Source organism: Thunnus thynnus, chromosome 9 (genome assembly GCF_963924715.1).
Source record: "Thunnus thynnus chromosome 9, fThuThy2.1, whole genome shotgun sequence".
NCBI lineage: Eukaryota > Metazoa > Chordata > Actinopteri > Scombriformes > Scombridae > Thunnus > Thunnus thynnus.
Window position 1 is genome coordinate 18,416,444 of NC_089525.1, and position 23,610 is coordinate 18,440,053.

The window sequence follows — 23,610 nt, forward strand, 5'->3', positions numbered from 1 at the left end:
CATATTGTCAGAGGTGCTTGATCCCCACCCCCATCCCTTGCCCTCTCCATCTGTCACCTAACTAGATTGCACTGTTCACAGAGACACATACATGCACTTATGCATGCATGCATACACATTCTTACACACAGTACAGACACAAATACAATTTTATTGGCCAAATGCACACCATGGCAAAAAAATCAAAACCAACCATTTACTATAAATAACATTTTGTTGAATTAAAAAAAAAACACATGCTTATTAGTGATATGGCAGAAGTTTCTGTTTACCACGTGCTACAAATGTGTCTCTACAGTTTATATGGTATATGTAGCTCACATCCCTGTTCACATTTCATACCGGTCCTGTTTTGCCATAATGAGAAACAGTTATTCAAGCTGTACTTTCAGAAGGGAACCTTGTGAAAAACTGACACAATTTTCTACCGCCTGAAGCCTCGTGTCAGAAATATGATCTTGCCCTCACCTCTTACCCTGACTGCTGTACTGTAATGATGCTCTGAGGTGAGCCCACTCATCAATTATTCACAGAATGCAAGATTTTCGCTCTTTATCTTTTCGCCAGCTACAGGAGACCATTTAAGAAAAATAGAGGAGAAAATAAAGGAAAGAGAGAAAAAAAAGGCAAGAGCAGCAAGCCGCTTTGTGGAAGAATAAGAGAGTTTGCAGTGGACAGACAATGCTCTCCATGTGAGTTATAATTGTAGTTTAACAATGTGCGGGCCTCCGGGATTTTCAGTATGCAATATATGGCCTTTAGACTAGGATCGCTATGGAAACCAAAGGCCCTGAACGACCTGCAGTGCCCACCCACTCGGACAGCCGTTAATCATCTTCGCTCAGATCCTGGCACTGCAGAATTTGGCCAATGTGTCAAGAAGCAATTATATATACTTAGTGCTTGGGCACCCGATCTCCTCCCTCCCCTGTTTTTCCTCGCTCTCTCACTCTCACACTCTTAATATAATCACAGAGCAGTCAGTTTAAAAGCCCTCTGTTCATTTCACTATCTATCTAGGGGGATGCACACAATGCAGATGAAGAGAAGTGTAAAAAGACAGAGGATATTCTATTCTGAGAGCCATTATAATCAGAATATTCTTTTCATATAAATCATATCCAGCCATTTACTCATTTTACCAGCCTCCTGAGCTGACTGACATACTAAATTACCCCAGCTGGCCCATTGCATTCACTGCACATATTGGGTTGGTGCGGATCATGGAGACTAATGTGAGCTGACTAGAGGGAGATTATGTTCCGCTGCTAACAGCTAAAACGTGAATAACACCATCCACAAACCCACGGTGTTCCCCCATTACATCAGCCCTGATCAGCTGTGTAAAAATGGAAAGAGAGCAAGCCAAAGAAAAAGAGAATGAAACGTAAATGTGGAGCCCATAAATAACAAGAGACATACATCCTCTGTAGCGCTCTTGAGAAAGAGATGTGTTCATGTTTGAAAACTTCAGCAGCTACACCGGGCTATGTTAGGCTGTAATTTCTCATCAAGCACAACCTAAAGATATCTATGTGGAGGACATGCAGTGTCATTTTGTTGATTGCCTTTCCCATAATTTCCCTATGACAGAGATGAGGAGAGTGGTATCGTATTTTATTATTATTTACAATCCTACCACCGTCTGCAGCTTTCAATTCTGCCAAAGTTATTTTAGACAGCTAGCTGTGCATTAGCGATGTAGAGCGGTGTTAGGCTTTGAACAGTTGATGACAGGCTGTCAGACAGCTTCCCTCCATTGAGCTCCTTTTACCAAGGTCCACTTTTGCAATAAGCCACTCTTCACCAACCGGCCCTTCATCCAGAAAAGGACACAGGCAATTTTGACACGTTTGGTGCTAAGTGAACTGAAACTGTGTGAATTTCACTACATAGCACATTATCACATTTGCAAGAGGCATGCACCAGGAGCAGGAGTTGAAGGGGAAAGTTACTTCAGAGTGTTGAGATGACTTGAAACCATCAGAGTGAAGTGATGACTTTGACTGTGCATGCACAGGACTAATTAGCATTGAATAAATCTGCCCTTCTCGCCACATGTCAAGTGAATGTATGAATCACGCTAGAATGCATACAAATGAAAATAACAGGGACAGAAAAGAGATGCTTTCAAGAAACTGTTGTTTTTGACTTGATTTCTTTTTTTAGAATCACTGATAAACCAATTAATTTTCAGGTTTCAGCAAAAAAAAGCATATGCTGAATGAAACAATTTTATATGTGAAAAGCTAAGTAGGGTCTTGACATCTTATAGAGCTAATTTACAAATCTGAGATGGAAACAGATGCACAAACAACAACTAATGAGAATATTAAATGCTTTCATGATATCTGCAATTATTGAACAAAATGTTGTTTGTCCCTTGCCTGAAAGCAAGTTGGATCTTACCTTATGAGGACAAATGGGGGGTGGTGAGTTAAAAGACTTCTCCGGTGTCTGGCTCAGGTTCTACAAGAAAAACACATTATCAGGGACATGTTTTCTGTGGAGGGCATTTCCCAGCAAATCTTCAGTGACAGAAGTTGCAGCTTATTTCCTGGTCCTTGCCATTAGCATTTTTGCAATATATTTTAGTGGGGTTAAGCGACTCTCAATCAACAAGCAAGTCTTTCCCGCCCACTAATCCAAGACCCCAGCTTTTGTTGACAGTCATATTTTAAATCTTTATCTTGACAATATCATCTTATCATAACGTCATGAGAGTGGGAATGGTGATGTATTTTGTGTTGTTTTCCAGTTTTTCTTTATTTCTATCCCTCCACAAAGATTATAAATCCTTCTTTGTCAGAAGATTTCACTGAACATATGTTCAGACTTTTGCATACACGCCTGGATGCATTTTTTGAGGTTAAATGATTATCACATTGTTAATACACCAATACATCACTCAGATACAAGAAAACACCATTAAAAGCAGACGCAAGGTAAGTCAACAAGCCAACAACAGATGGTCCCGCTGCTTGTGATTATGCAAAGATCCAAAGTATTTGCATACTCACAATGCCATCATGAAAAAAGAAAACAAGAAGCCATCTTGAGCTGACCTCAGTGAGAAATGAAAAGAGCAATGGGTGAGGCAAACCCAGCAGGGAAGTGGATTGGCTCTGCAAACTTCTTTTGGAATCTACCAAGGGGCTGCCTCCTGGGAAGGCCCTGTTGATTTCCAAGCAGGTGCTTTCAGTTATGTCCTCATATCCAATTATGTGCCTGTGGTATGTCTGATGCTCCCTGACACTATTAATGGCTGCCTTATGGTATCACCAGGACAGATGAGACACTCAACTCTCCAGACTCTTAACATCTATATTTTATTGCAACGTAGAAGGAGAACACCTCACTGGCCAAGCCAACTGAGAGAGAGAGAGGAAAAAAAAAAAACAGCCAGGCTTTCACTGCAGCATAAACACCAAGTTCATGAAATATAAATGAATAAATGGGCCTTGCTGGGACGATGGAATTAGTAGACAAAATTTTCCCTACAGATTGAGTCAGCTATATAACCATGATATCTTAATTGATGTGACAAATAAACATGAGTTATTTTCTTTGGGGATAGGACCAAGAAATTGAATTTACTTCGGTCTGTGCTTTATGCATGCATGTAGATGGCATGATTTCCAGTGGGGTAAACTACATGCTGATTCCAAGCAATGCCTCCAGATTGGACCTTATATATGGTATATTACTAATGAAAGTGGAGGGAATGAAAAACTGAGGATAATCCAAATAACCATAGCATGAAACACGGCCACTACAATTTGCAGATGATTCCACCCTGTGCCACCATTGACAGTATCACTCACAGTAATACTCAATCCCGAAAAGGGAGAGCTGTATTATAACACCAGACATTTTCAGTGCAAACTAAAGTTAAGTTTGTCACTGTCAACTGTCACTCTAAAACAGTTTGAGCTGCTGCTAGAAAAAAAAGCAAAAGCAAAAGGTCACAATCTTCTGTGTAATCAGTGTGCAAAATCAGTGACAAATATGCTAAAATTTACCAAGCAGAAAAATGTGATGTTTTAGATTGATTTAAAATCAGTTTAAGATTGCAAGTAAACAATAAAAGTGTGTATTCCATCTTCAACAACCATTTTTCATTTGAAAGCACAAACAATGTGGAAGAGGTAATATTTACAAATGCAAGTGTGTTCCTAAAAACTCTCCTTGGATTACTACTACTTTAGTTCTTATAAATATAGGGGCCTGTTCAAGCTTGATACCAACCATAGATAATCTAAATCCCTTTCCCTTTCTTGGACACACCCACTCATAAACACACGAGCACGCACACAGCAAGCTCTCCTCAGGCTATAATCACTGTTTGTTTGTTAGATTTTTTTCTCTATTTTTTCCCCATTACAATCACATTTTATTCTTTGAGCAGAACAAAACATCACCTCTCATTGACGCTGTGCTCCTTTGTCACACTGCTAGAGTGTAACTTACACATGTAAAAGGCAATTATTAATCACTAATTTTTCATCAGTGCAGAAACCATGCAGCTTTGTGACTCATACTCTATGTTTTTACAGCATGATCATGTATTCAGGTGAGAAATTATAAATAGAAAAACGTGGAAGCAAAATAACAACTGTCATTTTTCAACTCACCTTTGCTCTGGGACATTTTGAATCTGATAGGGAAACACTATTGACAAGACTTGCAACAGAGGGCCTTGGATTACACCACATATTGATGTTTTTGTCTTTTCAGAGTGCTCGGGCAGGTTATTGTAATTTGATTAGGCCCAGGGAGCAGAATGGAATGATATATACCAAAAATTATTTTCTGAGGAAACAGTAAGATAACTGAAACATGATGTTTTTTTGTCCGATTTCTTGGAGACATGCTGATTTAGCATCGATCATTTCTGCTGTGCCTTAGGTTTGTTTTCTTTCATTGTAACTCTTTCTACAACATTATAACCTACAAATTGTCCATGTATTGTAAAATACACATTTAGGTGGCCATTTAAATGAAACTCAAGCCATCTTGCTTGAAAGAAATATTACACTTAACCCTGTGCATCACCCTGTTTCTATGTGCCAGATGTAGTACAGTTTATAGTAGTCTGGTCACATTCAACAAGCAAACCTCCCCAACAACCCCCATGAAAAAAACAAGAACACTATTCAGTGCTGAGTGGACAGGGACTTGTGGCACATTTGTGCTTCTAGCCCCATCAGCTCAGCCTCCATTCTCCACACACAAGGAGGCTTTATACTGTCGTCTTCCCAGGCTCCCTCAAAAGTGAACATTTAGTTACATTTAGTAAACTGCATTTCCAGCAGCTAGTTACTGTTTCTCCAGCTCTGTTTGCCACTCCAGCATTGTCCCCCCCTCCTCTCATCCCCCAATAAAATATAGTTCTCTCACTAGGATTAAAGGAGCAATGTAGTTCAAGGATTATCAAATGCCTTTGATCATGTGACTACCATGTTTTTGATCTGCAGCACATAGCACCAAATATATTCTCTTTTTCTTGCCTTCTGTCTCTATTCCTCTCCATGGATTTCCCATTGCCTGATGGTTCTCTGCAGTGTGAGAAGAGCTCTTGACAGGCAGTGAAAAAAGAGAGTGTAAAACACATATATTTGTAATATAGCAATGAAGGAGATCATGCTCACACTGCTCATCAGAGGTAATCCACACAAACAAGTGCATGTGAGTTTTCCTCAGTGCATGCTGAAATACACATACACCTGATCCCCCAACCCCCCTCCCCCTTTCAGGCAATGACACTGTTTTGACTGTAAGGTACAACGTTCTGAGCCACAGAAAGCTACTATGGATTATTTGCCTTTGAAAGAGGAAGTAAGTTTGCAGATGCCTCAACCCCCCACTACACCCCAACTGCACCCTGCTGCTGTTCATTAGCAATTTCTGAGCCTTGGGCTATTTTGCAGTGTTTCAATCCCTGCATTATTATTATTTAGCTTCTGACTTGGACATGCAATCAAAGGGACACGCAATATGTGCAACACTTGTATCGCAAAGCAATGCCTTTTCCATGATGCCCAGACTAAAACCCTATAATTGTGAGCCAGGGGATCCATGGCTCAAATTTAGTCAACATACCTCAAAAACTGTTCTTTATCCTCATTGTACGATCACCCCCTATAAATGTCATTGCCAAGACAAAAACGGGACATATCAAAACAATTATTTTGATGTGGCTTCAAGCAACATAACATTTCAATGTGAATGGCACTCGAACCTGAATCATTATGAGGCGTGGTTTCAGGGCAAAAAAAAAAGCCCATCACAAAATGATTGAATATCATTTTAATGGGTAAAAACCTACAAGGCTTTCATACTGTCTACCTGCCATGTTATTAGATAGACCATGTCAGTCAAGCTGAAGAACACAGAAACAGCATACAGACAGGCTGACAAGACGTAAGCATGCTGCCTTCCATCTTCCTCCCAGCTTGGCATGTTTATCTAGTCTTCCATGTGAGCTTAGTGCAGCACTGTGCATATGCATACAGAATGATGAAGGTTGAGAAACTAGTGCCTGAAGGAAGCTGCACATATAGCACAAGCTCTTTGAAATTGTGCCAGGGTGGGCCTCATTTGCAAAGCAATTTGACAACAAAAGTAAAATACTCTACAACTTCAAACCAAATTCTAGTGATGCCAACTGGTACGGCTCTGCAGTTTGCTGAGAGAGGGAATTCAAGAGGGGAACATCCGGTGTCTTGTGTGTGTGCTTCTGACATGGCTTATTTGCAGACCTAGCATTGCACCAGTGCAATGTCATGATTGCTTTGGCAAGGGAAGAGGGCCTAATTTACATGAGAGGGAGTCCTAGAGGCACACAGGAGCTTGCCTTTGACCAAGGTGCCAACAAGCCTGCAGAAAAACAATGTAATTACAACCTACAAAGCTGCTGTGTTCAGAACAAACTTGTATTTAATACAGCAGGACCACATACTAGTGAATCAGTCTGTCTTCCAAATGGGCATGACTGAAACATGCTAAAATATTTAGTATAATTGTTGGATTGGATTGTTGTTACACAACCAAATCAAATTTAAACAGTGGAGTCCATTTTGGATGTGTTCATATTCATCGTTTTATGTTTGAATATATTTAATGCAAAATGTCCAGTAAATTAAAACATTTTATTCTCCTCAGGTAGACTGGAATCTAATGCATCTCCAACACTAGCCGTAAGATCACTAGACTTCATTCGGAGGAGATTTAGCGTTTCCTTTTTTCCTTTCACTGTAAATCTCAACAGTCTCTGCTACCACGGATTGTTTTGACAAGTGCAATATTGCTGTGGATTAACATGAACGGAATTTCCTACATGTGGGTTTTACGATAATCTAAAATATGTCGAGGAAGCTTAATATTGTTTTTACTGTCTATACAACTGCTATGCCTTTGCATTAGGAGATTTTGTTTTCAGAAACCTGATAAATAAAGAAAACAGACACAAGGTTGATGCTGTTTCAAATTGAGCAATAGAGCTGTTGTGTATAATAATACATGCATGGCATATTTAGTGGCTCAACAAAGATTTAACTTTGGATACCCACAGTGTTTTTTTTAGTTTCAAGCTTTTCTGTTTCGACCAGATGCTTCCAGCTAGAGTGTATGGCCTTCAGGTGAGAAAGGGTGTGACTTGATTTATTTTTCATGTTTGACCTCTGGCAAAAGCCACATGTCTACACCCTGTATGCACTCTTCTTCAACCTCCATCTCAATACCAAACAAAAAGGACAACATTAATTAGACATACTATCTATTCCCGTGTATGTTTCATTTGAAATTGTAAACAGATTTTATTTTAGATATTATTTGCAGGCTATAATCACAGATGGTGTGTGGAGGGAGGGATGGGGAATGGAAATTATTGGTTTGTTGAAATAGTGAATTAAGTATTATATTTTGAATCAATAATTCATCATTGAGAATCATATTAACGTGATATAATAAAAAACATTGCTCTGCTGATTATTCTTGTAATTGTCTTAAATATGAGATGCAAATTTCCTGATTTATAAGGACAGAGGTCTCCTTGGATTAGGTTGGACATAAATAGTTTGTTTTTTTTAGAAATTTGCGAATATCACTACGCTTTCAGTGTTTAACACAAGCTAATAGGCAAACATTACGGAATTATTGTCACTGAGACAGTTTGAAGAGGGGAGGCAGTTTGATACAAATTGAGGCCACGAGACGAGAGACTGTGTGCGGAAAAGCTCTCTAATCCAGTAATATTTTGGGTGACTTTCTAAGATAAATACTTTGGCATTGTCTTGATGAGAGAGCCTTGCCTCATTTAAGTGTCTTTGGGATCTGGATCAATCCGCATGGCGGGAGTCAGACTTGTACACTTGACCATATAATGTGGCATGCTTGTCACAACTCAGAATGCATTTCTCTCTTCAAAGTATATTTCTTGGCCTGCTCTCGTCACTCACTCCCTCTAACCAATTTGTCATTCTAAGCCTAGCCTCACTGCTGCCAGCGCCTGGATGATAGCAGTGGGCCTCTCTGATCCAGGCAGTGGCTAGGGAGCAGGCCAAGTGTTACGCGAGCCACCCTGGGACACCAAGCAGGCGCTTCTGCCGGCTGATGCACGCCTCCACGGCCGAGAGGAACTGGCTTTGCAGATGCTTTCAATTCGACACAGAATGGAGCTCATCTACTTTGAGAGGACATTTGCTTTGTGTTTGTGCACTGCATTTGTGTTTGTTTTGTTTATTTTGTGCTCATGTGTCATGAGCATGCACGTGTGTGTGTCGGAAAGATTAAGAGAGGTCTGTCTGTGTGTTTGCATTCATATGCGAGGGTTTGGGTCTAATATGTGTGTGCATGCATGAAAGTGTGTGAAGCCGTTTTTTATATAAAGACACAATTATCCGGAAATTATGATTTTTTTTCTTTTCTTTTTTTTGGGTTTGTATTCACAAAGTTCTGATGACCTACTATTTCTCTGCTGATGTCCTTTAGAAGTCAGTCTAGTCACAATTTTCCTCCATTGGCAGACGTTCCTCTTAAGAGCAAGAGGCAAAACAACAGTGTCGTCGTCACTTCATTATTCCTGTTTTAAACAACCATTAATGCCCTCATTCAAATTCTTGGATGCTGCTTTGCTGTTAAGCTTATCAGCAACAGTCAACCAATTTACTACTGCAGTTCTCTCTCTAGTTGGGTGAGCAGAGCATTAAGTATATTCAAAATTACATTAGCTGCACATTGTTATTGACTACTTCTCACGGTCAGGCAAAACTTTATTTTGCTAAATGAAAATAAATACCATCTTTTCAAGTCAAATTACATTGTGCATGTGCTATGCATTAGCAAATCCTTTTCATTTTACTGCCTTTGAGGTCAGAAATAATAAATATCTCAGTGGCTTTGATTTAGGTGATACAAAACAGTACATTTGAGAAACAAAAGAGCATAACAGTATTCAGAAATAAAATTGACAAATGTATGCTAATCATCTTCTGTTTGCCAAATTACATAGAAGCTCCTGCGTTATGATGAGCAGTCTACTCTCCTCTCAGCAGAGGCGCTCCAAATCGACCTTTCAGACCCCAATGTTTTTTATGTCGCAGCCTTTTGCAACCGTGTTTAGGATTAAACTGTGCATGGCTAATGCATTTTCACAGGAGCACATGTATTTATCTTTAGAACATAGACTGTCAACCACCATTCTGCACCCAACAATCAGCTTGCTGAAAATAGACTCCTTCATTTGTCTGAGAATTCAGACTTGAAGTAGCTCGTAGAATGCCTATCCCTAGCTTTCTCATTTGACATTGATACCCATCTCACAAAGCAACACCAGCCTTTTATCTGTCTGAGCGTGATTCAGTGTTTGATTGGGAATGAAACTGGAAGGCTCCAATCAGTTTCCCTTGTATGAGCACAGCTAACATGTGTGTGACTGCTCCTTGAGCTCTGATGGCAGAGACATGGGCGATTAAGGCCAGAGCCCAATCAAACCAGCTGTGTGCCATTCCCCCCATGGTACTGGTTGTGCCAGGCATGTGTTCCACACCACTAGCAGGCAGAGAGGCCTCGACCAAACCCCCAGTCTGGGGAGTTATGGCCACACATGAACCAGGACATGTAGGCAGATTGGGGGTTTAGCTATACAAACATTTTTCAGGGACAGAGCTGCTATGCAAGCAGAAATAATCTCATTGGTTGCGTTAAACCTCAGTGGAGAATTTTTCTGGCCAAGCAGCAGTAGGCTGCTGAAGCCCAATGCAAAACGCAGGGGGTAAGACAGGAAGTAACTAATATTATAAATCCCAGTGCTCGTCCTGAGTAAAAGAATGCAATTAAGCTGTGCTGAAGACATATTATCTGGGTTATACTCATATCTTGCTGTTCTTCAAAGACCACATTTGCCATGATCATGAGTTGCTGAAGGTTATTGCCATTTGTATTTTTATACACTGTATATATTGCCTTCAGAGTGTTCCACTTAGCTATAGCTTTTATACTGAGAGAAAAAAAAAAAGATTAGCAATATAAACCCCAAGACCAGCAGTGGTAATAAGACAATGTAGTTTCATTTACTAATTGAACATCTTTTAAATTATTGTCATATTTAAGTAAAACTAAAACTAATTTTAGAAAAATAAATATCAACAATAAAAATTACAAGTAATGTTAGCCTGTTGGTCTTTTGTATTTTACCAGAGTATTAACCAGTGGATTCATTCATTTGGTGATTTCAAAATTTTTCAGCTGAATACTTACTCTATATGTTTACATCATGTTTGTTATTTGAGTTTGTAAAACTCATCAGTGTCAAAATAGAAGAAAAAAAAAACAAAAACAAAAAAAAGAAACCCAAAACATCACCAAACATGCCACCAAATAGGCAACAGTGGCACACTTGCCAATAATTCTATTTAAACCTGTCAGCTTTTCAATAACAGGCATTGCTGCAGCTTTCTGTCACAATGTCTTTTTTGATAAAACCAAGGGGGCGCCAAAGTCACAAATTCTCTAATTGTAAAAAAATGTTTGTTTTTTTTTTATCTAAGAGAGTATCCAGTATGTTAAATAAAAAAAAATTCAATAAAAGATTCAATAAAGCTAAGTGATTTTAATTTATTTTTATTTTATTTTATTTACATTAGCATCTTTACATCTTTACTAACATGTATTTGTATAACACTATTAGGCAAACTCAAAATGTAGAAATGGCTTTAGGCTTGTAAAAAAGCGATTGCTGCAGTCATTTAGAATGAAATACTGTCTTAAAGACATGATCAATAACTTGTGTTGAACAAGGATCAATCTGTACCCAGTAGCTCTTCAAGCTGTCCTGTCAATCCCCACATGTGCCTCTAACATAATGACTGGGTTGTTATGACCACAGATGGAATTACAAATCTATTTTTTTTCCTGTTTCAGGTGGACATACATACATTATGCAAATCTATGCTGTTGCAAATTTAAAAGAGATTGGTTTTGAATAGATGTTCTTGTTCTGTGGGAGTACCCTAAGCCCCGATCTACTCAGCAGACCTCACTAAAATTGTGGTCTGGCTTCTGCCCCGTCCCTTCAACATAAACCGTTTTCTCTGAATGACATGCCAAACCATCAGCAGGCTATCAAACGGACGCACATACAAGGCCCTCTAAACACCTATTAGAGCTATTGATGGCAGAGGCAGAGGTTATGACCATGGAATAGGGAAGATATTTGTGTCTCTCACTCCGTATTACCAGCATCTTTGGAAAAAGCTTTATAGATTTGGACAGAGGCGAAGGAAGGCTTTATCAGCACCAACACAGAGAAACACATTAAGGGATCAGAACCCCAAAGGTCAATTGTGGCTGTGGGCAGTGCTTTGTTATGGTGTCCTCTCTGTTTATGTTGCATTGAAGCCAAGTGACACATCTGAAAACAGGAAATGATACCAATTTTGTGTATGTTTTACTAGAATCATAGGTGTATAAAGTCTTCAGAAACTGATTATTGTTCTTCATCCTTAATCTACAGTGTGTTAATATTTATACATCAGTCCTCTTTCTTTTCTTCAACAGACAGGGGCAGTGCTTGGTATTATGTGCCCTTTATCACATCTATCAATGGGATACCAGTTACTGATGCAATAAAAAATGATGAAAGAGGAAACTAAATGCCAGAAAGCTTTTTGGTAACCAGTTTCAAACTTCCTAAATGTATTAATTTGTCATCATCTGTTACCCCTGACAGATGAATACATGTGTATGTGACACACATTGTACAAGAAAGGTTCAAGTGTATAAAAATGAAGCCCAACTGCAGCTTTACAATTTCAATTGCATCTTCTTCAGGAAAATGTAGCTGAACTCTGCTGCCAAATATCATTCTGACACCCGGTTTTTCAAATCTCAACTCTATGACATGCTGTCATTAAAACAGCCCATTGCCCTTGTTCAGAGGATGTAAAACTCTCCTTTTCAGGATTTAATGTCTGTTTTTTGTATATTTTCAGGATCTGAACAATAGACTCGGTGGCACTGTGTCGTGATTTACTTTTCGCAGGGCAACACTCACTGGTTGAGACAAATCCTTAATCCCTCACTAGATAATAATAACAATAATAATGTAATCCTTATTCCCAGATGGAACCATTTTCTAAAAAGACCGTTTTTGGCCCCGCAGAGGTTCTATTCAAGAAGAAGAGCAATGGGAAGTTATTTAAAATACACGGCAATTAAAATAAGACACACTGCCCAATCCTTCCCACCATGTTAATCCTCTCTGATACAGATGTAGCTGTTGTAGCGCAAAAAAGTTTCTCATTTTACTGTCTATTGTGTATCAGCACAATAAGGTCACACTTGTACTACCTCCCCAAAAGTATTTCTTTAGAAAATAAAAAAAATGTATTATTTTCAGATGCCAGTAGGTGTAACTAGTGATCTGACTACCTGCCAGTGAAGAAGCACAATATTTTAGATTCAAAATATCAAGTTTACAACACTTTGGGGGAGAAAAAAGCAAAAAAAAAAAAAAAAAAAAAAAAAAAAATATATATATATATATATATGGCTGCAACAGCTGCTGCACTGCTACTGTAGAATAAATGCAGCACACATGAAAGATGATGAGTGCCTTTTTACTCTTGGACTTCACAAGAGTCTGAGAACACACACATGCGCAGGCGTTCACACAGAGAAAGACATCCACAAATGCAAAACGCGAGCAAACATATGACTGAAGACATGCTGCTTAATGTTTTTCCTTTCTAATGCTAAAGACAGTCACCAAGTCGAGAAACAGATGGAATCACTCCTAACCTTGAAAATTGTTCATGACTACAATTAATGATGGTGAATAATCCTAATGAATGCTACACCATGTTCATGATTGCCATCTTGCTATCTACATACAGGCTTTTGAAAAATGTTCATTGTTATGCTAATCTTTCAAACTGCAACAAAATATTGATGGAGAAAAGCATCATGTATTGCATTTTGTCTTTCTTTTTGATTTTTCCCTTTTTTCTGTTTTCTTTTTGTCTTTCATTCTATCTTTTTTTTTTTCTTTTTGAAAGGCAGTCTCTCTAAATCCAATACAGTTTCTCTCAGCGTGAGGCAGCTTCAAAGCCCTGCTCTGTGGTCAGGCCCGTCGATCCTCTCACCCACCTCCTGGTTGTTTAAGAGAGCAAAAGCACAGCAGTGCAGTTTCTTAAACACACAGATCCACCCCAGCACCAACAGAGAGACGGCTGTTTGGCAAAAGAGCCGTTCTCGCTCTCTCTCTCTATCTCTCTCTCTGTCTCTCACACACTCTCTTTCACTATCTTTCTTCACCTTGGACTCTCACCCCTCTCATTACCCACCCTTCTCCATAGACCTCATTAGACCCCGATCCTCCCCCCTCTCTCTCTTTCTCCACCCATCTCTCTCTCCCATCTAACTGTGCAACTCCCTCATTGTACAATTTATCTTTCGTTCCTTCTCTCGCACTCACTCCATCTGTCAGTTATCTCACCCTCTCCATCCTTCTACCATCATTTAGCTTTTTCCATCCCCAGCTACTTCAGCTGTCCTCGCTCTTCACCCGCCACTCTATCCCGGTGTCCCGTGCCTCCCCTCTATCTTTGCTGCGACTCAATCCCTAACGCCGCCTCTGCCTTTTCACCTCACTCTTGATGCTAAGTGATTGATGCCAAGCTTGGGCTCTGGGCCATCCCTCCCACCACACACACAGGGACATGATGCTGAACCCAGAGGGGATACCTTTACCTCAGAAAGGGAGTTGAAGTGGAGGGTGGCTATGGAAGGTTTTGTGAACAAGCCGTGCCCACCTATGTCTGAGGGGAGGCAGGCTTGGGGGGCCCCTTGGTGGGGAGCACGAATTGGTACACTGGAGTGCTCATTATGGCTCTGTAGGGATTGTCCTGCGGGGCATCCACTGTGTGGCTGTGGAGCTCATTACGCCAGGCAGCCACGGAGCTCGAGGCACCCAGAAGCAGCAGGGCTCGTTGCAGAGATAAGAAAGGGGAGGGCTGCCCAGATTACCCTTAATCAGAGGCACCTGTAGACAGTCAGCGCCTCCCTCCTCATTGCCTTCCGTTAAGCCCCCACCCTCCTCAACATGCACGCACACTCTTTCTTGCTGCTGTAATTATTGCAATTGCTTCACTTGACTTTCATTCCTGAGCACGGAGTTGCACAGCTTGCCTTCTAATGAGAAACCCAAGCTATGATCCGGAGGTGTTATTTATTTATTTAATTATTTATTCAACACAGCATGTATAATGTCAATTATTTAAATTAGTGTGATTTTAGCTCACCGTGCTTTGCAAAGCTCTCCCTACTGTGCGTTATCGTCATTCGGCTCACATCACACTCCTCATAATGGCGGATGGAGAGTTAATTAAGTTTTAATGTGACATGTGCACCAAACTGAGGGGATATGAATCAAATCAACTAGTATTGAAATAAGAGGTGACACATATAGTTAAATTACACCTCTGCAGTGTCTTGTAAAAAAAAAAAGGTAAATTTTACAGATAGTACCCAAAACAATAGTGTATCTAAACAAATATGAATGGATTAGAATGGCCTGGTTCAGTATCATTCAGGTGCAATCACAGTTTAGCTGTTTTAAATCAGAGGCATTGGAGTGTCTCAGCAGTTAAAACTGACACAACTACTTTCAGTTACATCATTTCAGTTTTTAGGCCAGCAAGAACTGGAAACTGGAGTTTAAATTTTGGAATTGATAATTCATTCACCTGCTACATCACTTTTTCTCCACCTGTAACCTGATGTGAAATCAGCACTACTACTACACTGAGAACAATGCAACTCTTACCAGCCTATTTGCATAATAAGAAATGTTACTGTCAGTTGTTTGGGCAAATGTCTATTTCTAAAGACGACACAACAAACAAGTGCTGACTTTGATGTGAGTTAGAAGGTGCTAGCTAAAGTCTGTTTTAAGTGCCGCAGAGATGTACAGTAGGGATTAATAAAAACAAGTACAATGTGATGTGCATGACTGAAACACTTTTGCGATTCTCTCCTTCCTTGCACACCTCCCTTCAGGTGCTGAGGCATTCTTTGAAACCAACTGTCAAGCTGTTGTCTGTGCAGGCAGCATACAAAGAGTTCATCCAAAACCTGCACTTTATTTTTTATTTTGAAGCGCTTCAGTGGATATGTGGCTTGAATTTTTCCTATTACACTGTTTGTGATATTTTTGAGACTACACTAACCAACATTCATCAGTGCTGTGCTAATGCTAAACTGCTTAATATGAAGCATGATTATGCTTCATGGCACGGTGTAATGACATATTGTACATATAATATGTACACCATAATCACACTATGGGGGGAGAGTAAGACATGTTATTGGAATACTTAAATTGTTGTCAAATTACATTATTTCATGTTACTTAATGGGTATTAGGAATTATAAAACCAAAAAGCATAAACGTTTAAACTCATAAGCAGCTAAACCTCCCCACCCACATCCCTCTATCATGTCACACACCAGATTCTGCCTCAATTAAATTAATACGCCCACTTATAAACTGGTTTGTTGAATTTATGGTTTCAAACTGTACAGTACATAGACGTTTTTAGAGATTTTGTTTTAATTATTTCTAATTCACCATTTTGAGCCCCCTTTAGCCTGAAAAGATGCAATTTTGGAAAATTACAGTTTTGTGGTGAAAAATGCCGTTGAATACTGTGTGCATTCTAAATGTCAACAATACAAAGAAATGATAATAGGAACTTTGGTGAAATAATCACAAGAACCAACCATTTGACAAAACAAACAGTTTATCATCGCATAAATGTATAAAGAGTTTTGCCACTAATCATGAAACATGGCCTCATTATTTCAGCTTGATGAGCTGCCACACCTGACAGAAATATGACATGAACAACAAAAACAAAAGATTTGTGTTGAGAAGCTGATCAGCTCATTCCCTCGGTGCCCAGTGAGAAGACTTACTTCATGGGCTACACAGTAGCTGCACCATGGGGGGAAAAATCAAGTTCAAAGAAGTTGTCTTCTCACAAACCGGAATAAAGTGGTGAAACATTCACAAAATATCCAGTTTTATACGTGTTTTATCTCTGAGTTTAGTTGATGAAATGGAAGCGCCACACATTTTGTTTTGCCTGCAGTGGAGAGGCAAAAGGTGAAACAAAGAAACAAAAAGCAGGAAATAGAAAAAAGGCGCTTTCAACGTAGAAAGACAATGTATTTTCAATCTCTGTCATGGTCACATATCAAAATCCCTCAAGTTTTATGAAACATGCTGCCCCACGAGCCTACATTTGTACTTTTTGTAGATATGCAATTCTGAAAACTAAAAGCTAAGGGCTTATGACAGTGTTACTGAAACTAAATTGTCATAAATTTCCTCTGCTTACAAGATGATGGATTACATTCATCAGTGCAAGACCTCTAATCTAATCTGGAGCTGTGCTCATCAAACACCTCTCAGAGGAGGTGTGCTGATCCGGGATCACTAAATATGTCCTTGCTTTTCTTGCATTTCCAGGGTGATCTAAAGCTAAAACTGATGTTAGATCAGCATGAGCACTTTGGAAATAATAGTCCTGATCTCCTTTGTACTCTGATGGGAGAGCTATAAAAGACACATCGCAACATGATATCCATAATTTTGATGCTGTAACAAAATAAGAAATCTGCAGTTTAGATAGATAGATAGATAGATAGATAGATAGATAGATAGATAGATAGATTGATTCTAATTGCATTGACCATATTTGCTTGTCCTTGCAATTAATTGTAATAAATCCATGCTGTAGTGCAGGTACATGTCTGTGAAATGACTGCAGTCTGGTTTTTGACTTTCAGCAGAAGTCTGCTTCTAGGACACTTTTGGTTTTCCCTCTCCCTGCCCACACATAAGGACACACTTGAGTTGTTAAGCCTGCCGTTCTGCATAGACTGGGGCCACAGTCCTCATACCAAATGACACTGGAATGTGAACTGTGGTGTAGTGTATTTCTTTTCTTCAGGCTGCCAGTACATTTGTTTTCATTAGATAGGATTGGTCAGCAGTCTAGGCCCTTGTGTCCAGTAATGGAGTGTACGATTGCAGGCCCATTATAGACTCCCACTGAAATAAATGATATATTGATCTTAAATATTCCATGCTCTGGTGTCTCTCTGAACAGCTGTTACTGCCGCCACACAAAAATCTCGTTACACATCTTCTTTAGGGAATATTCAATGTACCTCATGTATTTCACTCATTGGGTGTAACTCTAGCAAATATGATTCTACAGGTAATGTGGTATACTTTACACAACACGTCTTAAGATATTAAGACCTCGAACAATAAGACTTGGTAAAGCAATCACAGCTAATGTAAAGCTGTAATGAAAACAAACTATACGCAAAGGTGCGACACTGAGCATTAATGAAATTACAGAGCTGGAACTCGGTAGACTCCTCTCTGTGTTGTGCAATGAAACAGAACAGGACAGGAAAGCAACTGATGCATGCAAGTCACAGTCACAATTACTATTTCATTAAGAAGCTGCTACCATTGGCAGACATTCTCTGGCATTGTTGTGGGGAGGCTGGCACGGCATCGGAAGGGGGTTGGGGATGCGAGTTTGGGGGAGGTGGTAGAGGGGATCTGAGGAGGAGGAGGAAGGGGGGGCTATGGGCGGGGAGGAAACATGCTTTAATTTGGGTCATCTCCCAGTCTGCACTGGGTCGGGTGACAGGGCCTCCTCTGCATCTAATCTAAAACACATATGTTGTACTGGGTATCCACCTGAATTAATTGCCCTAATTATTCCTGATACAAGAAGGAGGGGGAGTTAAAGACAGAAAAACTTTTTTTTTTTTTAAATGGTATAGCATGTTAGTCCTACACAGACTTATTGCTGTGGCATGCATGCATTTAGAGAGATGGAGGCTACCTGTCAAAATGACAAGTTAGCCCTTAATTGCTTTAAAAGGGAGGACATGCATATGCTTTATGCTGAAGAGTGGCGTGTGGTTGTTGGGGGAGGGAGGGTCATCTCAGCAACCACAGACACACGCATGCCCACCCTGGAGCAGACAGGCGCCATGACTCAAGATGTTGCTTTGGAGGCCACATTGCACAGTACTAAACATATATCTGTCTCTCATGGCTACTTTTCATCACGAGCCAAAAAGGATGAACAACAGCTATTCAATAAAATACAACCAAAAAAGTTAAGAAAGTCAACTGTAGCTAGACACAGAGTAAGAGGTGAAAAAAGAAATGAACTTTTGCTGCTGGGACACATTTTGACTGACATTGTAAAAATGTTATCTTCGGTATTAAATCGAAGAAATGGTCACGACAGAATCTGTCTGAGGCCAAGGATCACAAAGGGCTGGAGGGTGTTACAAATTGATATACAAATACACTGCAATGGTAAAATACAGCTGCTAGTAAAATACCAGTAAGAAGACAACACAAGAGTAAGCAGGCAGCAACTCACTACATAAATAGCTCGAATTATAGTTCATTACTGTTTATTTCTAAATTGCCTTCAGTTAGCCTGACCACTTCAACCATCACAAAACCGTGGCTGATGGTGGCTAATTTTTGCAGGTGTCATACTGCACTTTATTCATCTCACTTTATGTGTAGCTGGTTATGTTAATAGGATTTCAACTCAATTTATTCAAGTGCTGATCAATGGCATGCAATCTCGGCACTTCATGCATTATGTATTTTAATGGAACTCACTTGCTTTATAGCTGAATGGCTAAAGGTTAACAGTCCCAATAGGTGGGACTCCCCGAAGACTAATCTGAACTTCAAACACAGCTTTTTTTTTCACTTCACAAGGCAAAAGCGCACAACAACAGAAAAGTTGTTTTTATCACCACTTCTTATGGCTCATTGGGAGAAAGAAAGCAATTTATTACCCCACATTCTTTGCTCATATTAATGTGACTATAAATGCCCATAGACATTTTACTCTCTGTAGGAAGTGAGGCAGAAAAAAGGAGGAGTTAGAGGTTGGGGAATTAGTAAAGAAGGGTACTGGTGCAAGGGAGGGGGCAGGGGGAAAGAGGGAGGGTGGAGGAGGAAGAGAGGAATGTGTAGGTGGGTAAAAGTGAAATGGGAGTGTGATTGCAAAAGTGGGATAAAATCTCAGACCAACAACAGACATAGACATGTCACAGTTTCCATAATTATGCTACTTTAACTGGTATTTTGATATTGAAAATGAAAGTCATTTCAGCGGTGAGATCTTAAGCCTCTCTGTCTCTGCAGTTTAATATGGAAAACATCCAGGCGTCTCTGAGGGCCCTTGTCTCTCTCCACTGCCACTCCCTGCTCAATAAAACTGGCATGCAATTCCCAAGATGAGAGTCCCACTGGACTATGTGAGGACTGTGAGGTAAAAGCCCCTCCAGTCCCTACTAAATCTAGAAGTGGAAGACAGAAGGTGCTAGAGACATCTCCTATAAGGGTCACTTGGCAGTTTTCACCTTATTGTCTTCTCAGTCATCAAGATTTGCCTGTGGCTTTTGGAAAATGATGTTGAGCCACCTATGAGATGAGTTTTTTATTTCTATGGAAACTGTACATTTTAAAGTGGGTTTTTTTGTCACTTTGGCAAAGACATGCGATGTGGAGATTTCTGTCTTTTATGCAGAAAATGTTGGCAGTGTAATGGATTGTTGAAGATATGTAAGGTTTTGATCAGTGGTTATTTAGAGGCAATCAAACAATGACTAAACGAAGACTAAAAATGAAATCTGGCTTTTTCACTGCTTAAATGGACAAGTGCTGCAGCAAGCCTAGCAGCTGGCCTGTTTGAATATGGATTGCACTGCTGGGACATTTTACACTATTGCTAGGTAAACAAGCATGAATGCATGAATCAATTCAGAACAAGTTAATGAGAATGAATCTGACTTGTGCAATCAGAATTTGGCCGCATTAGCTGCCATTATCATTCTGTCATTGTTTTAGTTTCACATGGGTGAAAGTGGATTAATGGTAAGATGGACGATTGCTTAGGGAGTAGGGGTATTTGGTGAGGCGAGTGGAGGCTTAAAGCTGTCAGAAAATCACTTAGTCATCAAAAGATTCCAGTCAGAAACATGACGTATAACCTGTAAAGAAGCACTTGCCTTCAACACAGCCTGAACTGGGGCCAGCCGTTTTAACTGGCGCCATCAGTCTCCTCCAGGTAATGCAATTAGATGCCACTAATATCTTGGGATGCTCTTCAAACTGCAAATGCACTTTTGCTAAATAGCACGCACTGTAATAACTAGTGACAGCACTCAAGGAGCCAGATTGAAAAAGCTTTTGCATGTGATTGGTTCAAGTAATTGCACATACAGAATGCTCCCACTGATAGAATTCATGAACTGAAAACAGATGTTATCTAAATCTATGCCGGCTTGTTTGCTTTGTTGCCTGGCAACGCACCTCACCTTGGGTTAAAATGTGAATAGTAAATATGTGAGACAGGTTTGGGCAGCCTAAGGTGCAATTATACTTCTGTAGTCAGTTTCTTGGAATTCTGTCTATAGATCAGGTCACCAGTTTCACTACCCAGACCGCAGAAAATTAACCCGCTCATGACTTGGTGGTCACTATTTGGCTCAGGTCTGAATCCAAAATTAGGGCTCTATACTGCCTAAATGGGGAATCAGGTGTCTTGGAACATTTTTTTTTCTTCATATGCTTTTGTTTTGTTTTGTTTTTTTGTTTGTTTTTTTTTATACTTCAAGCAACATTAAGGAAAATCAAGCTCTATGTCCATGCTTTGTCATTCATGTTTAGAATGCGAACCGCCTACAGTAGCTCCTGAGTAGCTTGAGGGAAGCTGTGGGGCTGTCAGACCATCGATGGCAATGCTCTCGCTATCTTGTAACCGTCAAAGTCGCCCACACGAGAGATGAAGACAGCCACCTTACTTAAAACACACAAACACACACATACATACAAATGCTCATAAAGTGCATCAAGAAATGCCTCAGGGCTACAGACGTGAGTAGTGTATCATCAAAAGTTCATTGAATCATTGTAATCTTGGGCTAAATCTCTTCACTTGACGGATTAACTGGAATATCAAAGAACACAATGCAATATATAACTAAACAGGGCTGATCAGGAGCGGTGATAGTGACTATGTATCCAGAGAAAGAGAGATAGAGAGACAGAGAGGGAGGGAATGAGATCTGCTTCTTGCTCCCACTATTCCCCTCAAGGCGACATCAGGATAAATCTTCTAAGGGATTATCCCGGCAACACAATGTTCTCTGTTCTGCCCATTGTATGCCTCTTTAAGCACAATTGATAAATTAGTTATTTATATTGTGGATGGATGAAAGTCAAACACTGGATTTTCTTTTGATTCTGCTGGTTTGGGAAGCATTACGAACAATAGGCTGTGTTTGTTATTCCCGTGCCAGATTCCACTGTGAAGACATTCATAAATCTGTATAAGATTACAAATTGGAGAGCGGAAATTTTAGCATGCCAGAAGTTTGGCTCTTTTTTTTATTACCTAATGGTACCTTGTGGATATGGTTTTCAAGTACAGAAACATCAGCTGTGTTTCCAAGCTAAAGAAAGGGCACTGAGCCAGCAGGAGTTAGACAATACTATGTAGTTGAGACGCCCTGCTACCCTAATTTCAGTTTGCCTGCCAGCTTAATAGGGGCCCAAATCAGTCTTAAATGAGTTACACATGGGATCAGATATCTCTGTGGGAACCTGTCTGCTTTTAATTTAAGGTAAACTAATAACTTCATTTATTTGTAATTAGAAAAAAAATCCTGTTATAAAACAGTATCATGCTCTCCACTTTCTACTGGCAGCTCACTCTTCAATAGTTCATGAATTTTAATTCATTTTGGTGGTTAGGCCAATCCCCCAGTTGTATGAAGTGACAGAGAGTTTTAGTCAAATTGAATTACCCTTTCTGTGTTTCACTGGTCTCACCCCCTACTGTCCTCATTTTCTTCATTCTCCTCCTCCTCCTTCTCCTCCTCCTCCTCCCCTCCTTTTCTCTTTCCTTTCATTTTACTCATCCTCTGTTGCCTTATTTCACCAATGCCTTACAACTTCCTTATTTTCCTCATGGACCGCCTCTAGACAGCAGTAAGTTGTACTCTATGTCTGTGTTTTAACTCTGCATGCCCCTAGCACATATAAATGACTTTGGCACTTGATGTTTGAAGAGAAAAGATGAGGAAAAAATCCCTAAGTGCAAAATCAAACAGATAAGAGGCAGAAATTTTCACTTTGCTGGAGAATGTGTGTCTTGACATGCATTGCCTTTCATGTTTTCCTTTTAAAGTAGTCAAGGACGGTTAGTTTTGGAGGCACTCTAATCCTGAATGTTAAGGATACATGTATGGGTTTCCATTTCTGTAACGTGAAGTCTTGTTTTGTGAGAAGTCTTACAGAGAGATAAAAGACACTGCTCTAACTTCCATACTAAACCAACCTGATGTGTACAGGTAGGCTCTTGTGTTATCACCCAGTCCCATATGTGTGGCCCTGCACTCTGGAAATAGTCTACAGAGTGATCATCCATACATAAGCAACTAGCCACAGTCATATAATAAATACCTGCTAGAGAGGAAATATTTCACATGCCAGGAAGTTGGTTGCTCAGTGAGTTTGAGGATATACGACCACATGACCCACATTACACCAAGTCATTCAAATGACCTCTGAGGTGTTATCTCCAAAAGGCAAACATGGCAGCATTACTGCCCCCTCCTCCTTGCCAAGGATGCCAGAAAATATCTGACTTTGCAAAGATCCAGTCTCCCTGCATCTGCAAATCCATATTTTCAAGGTCAAATGTTGTATGGAGAATATAGGAGATAATGGTGTTACATTAAATTATGGGAATACATCTCCAGCCGAATAAATTGATGGGTTGAACAGTCTTCAGTGATAAAAGTAGGGATAGCATGGCATGTCCTATGGTAGGGACAGCAGAAACCTTGACCAGATTTAAAAAGAAATTCACGAACAAAGGGGATAGGATTTGGTAGGAGTTCAGGTTAAAGGTAGTGAAAATAAGATTAACATTTAGACTCTGGAACCTAGAGGGTCGAAGGGTTAGGGTCTGCCTTGTG

General features: G+C 39.9%; 1 protein-coding gene across 1 annotated transcript in view; it reads right to left on the reverse strand.

Moving 5' to 3' along the window:
- Nucleotides 1-22,539, reverse strand: part of LOC137188928 (protocadherin-9-like) — a 97,282-nt gene extending 74,743 nt beyond the window's left edge. Inside the window, exons 1-3 of the mRNA XM_067598512.1 lie at nt 22,460-22,539; nt 21,356-21,428; nt 2,410-2,469 (exon numbers count right to left, since the gene is read on the reverse strand). Of these exons, the coding sequence (XP_067454613.1) occupies nt 2,410-2,469; nt 21,356-21,428; nt 22,460-22,539 (213 nt within the window). The remainder of the gene's footprint in view (nt 1-2,409; nt 2,470-21,355; nt 21,429-22,459) is intronic.
- Nucleotides 22,540-23,610: the final 1,071 nt, after the last annotated feature.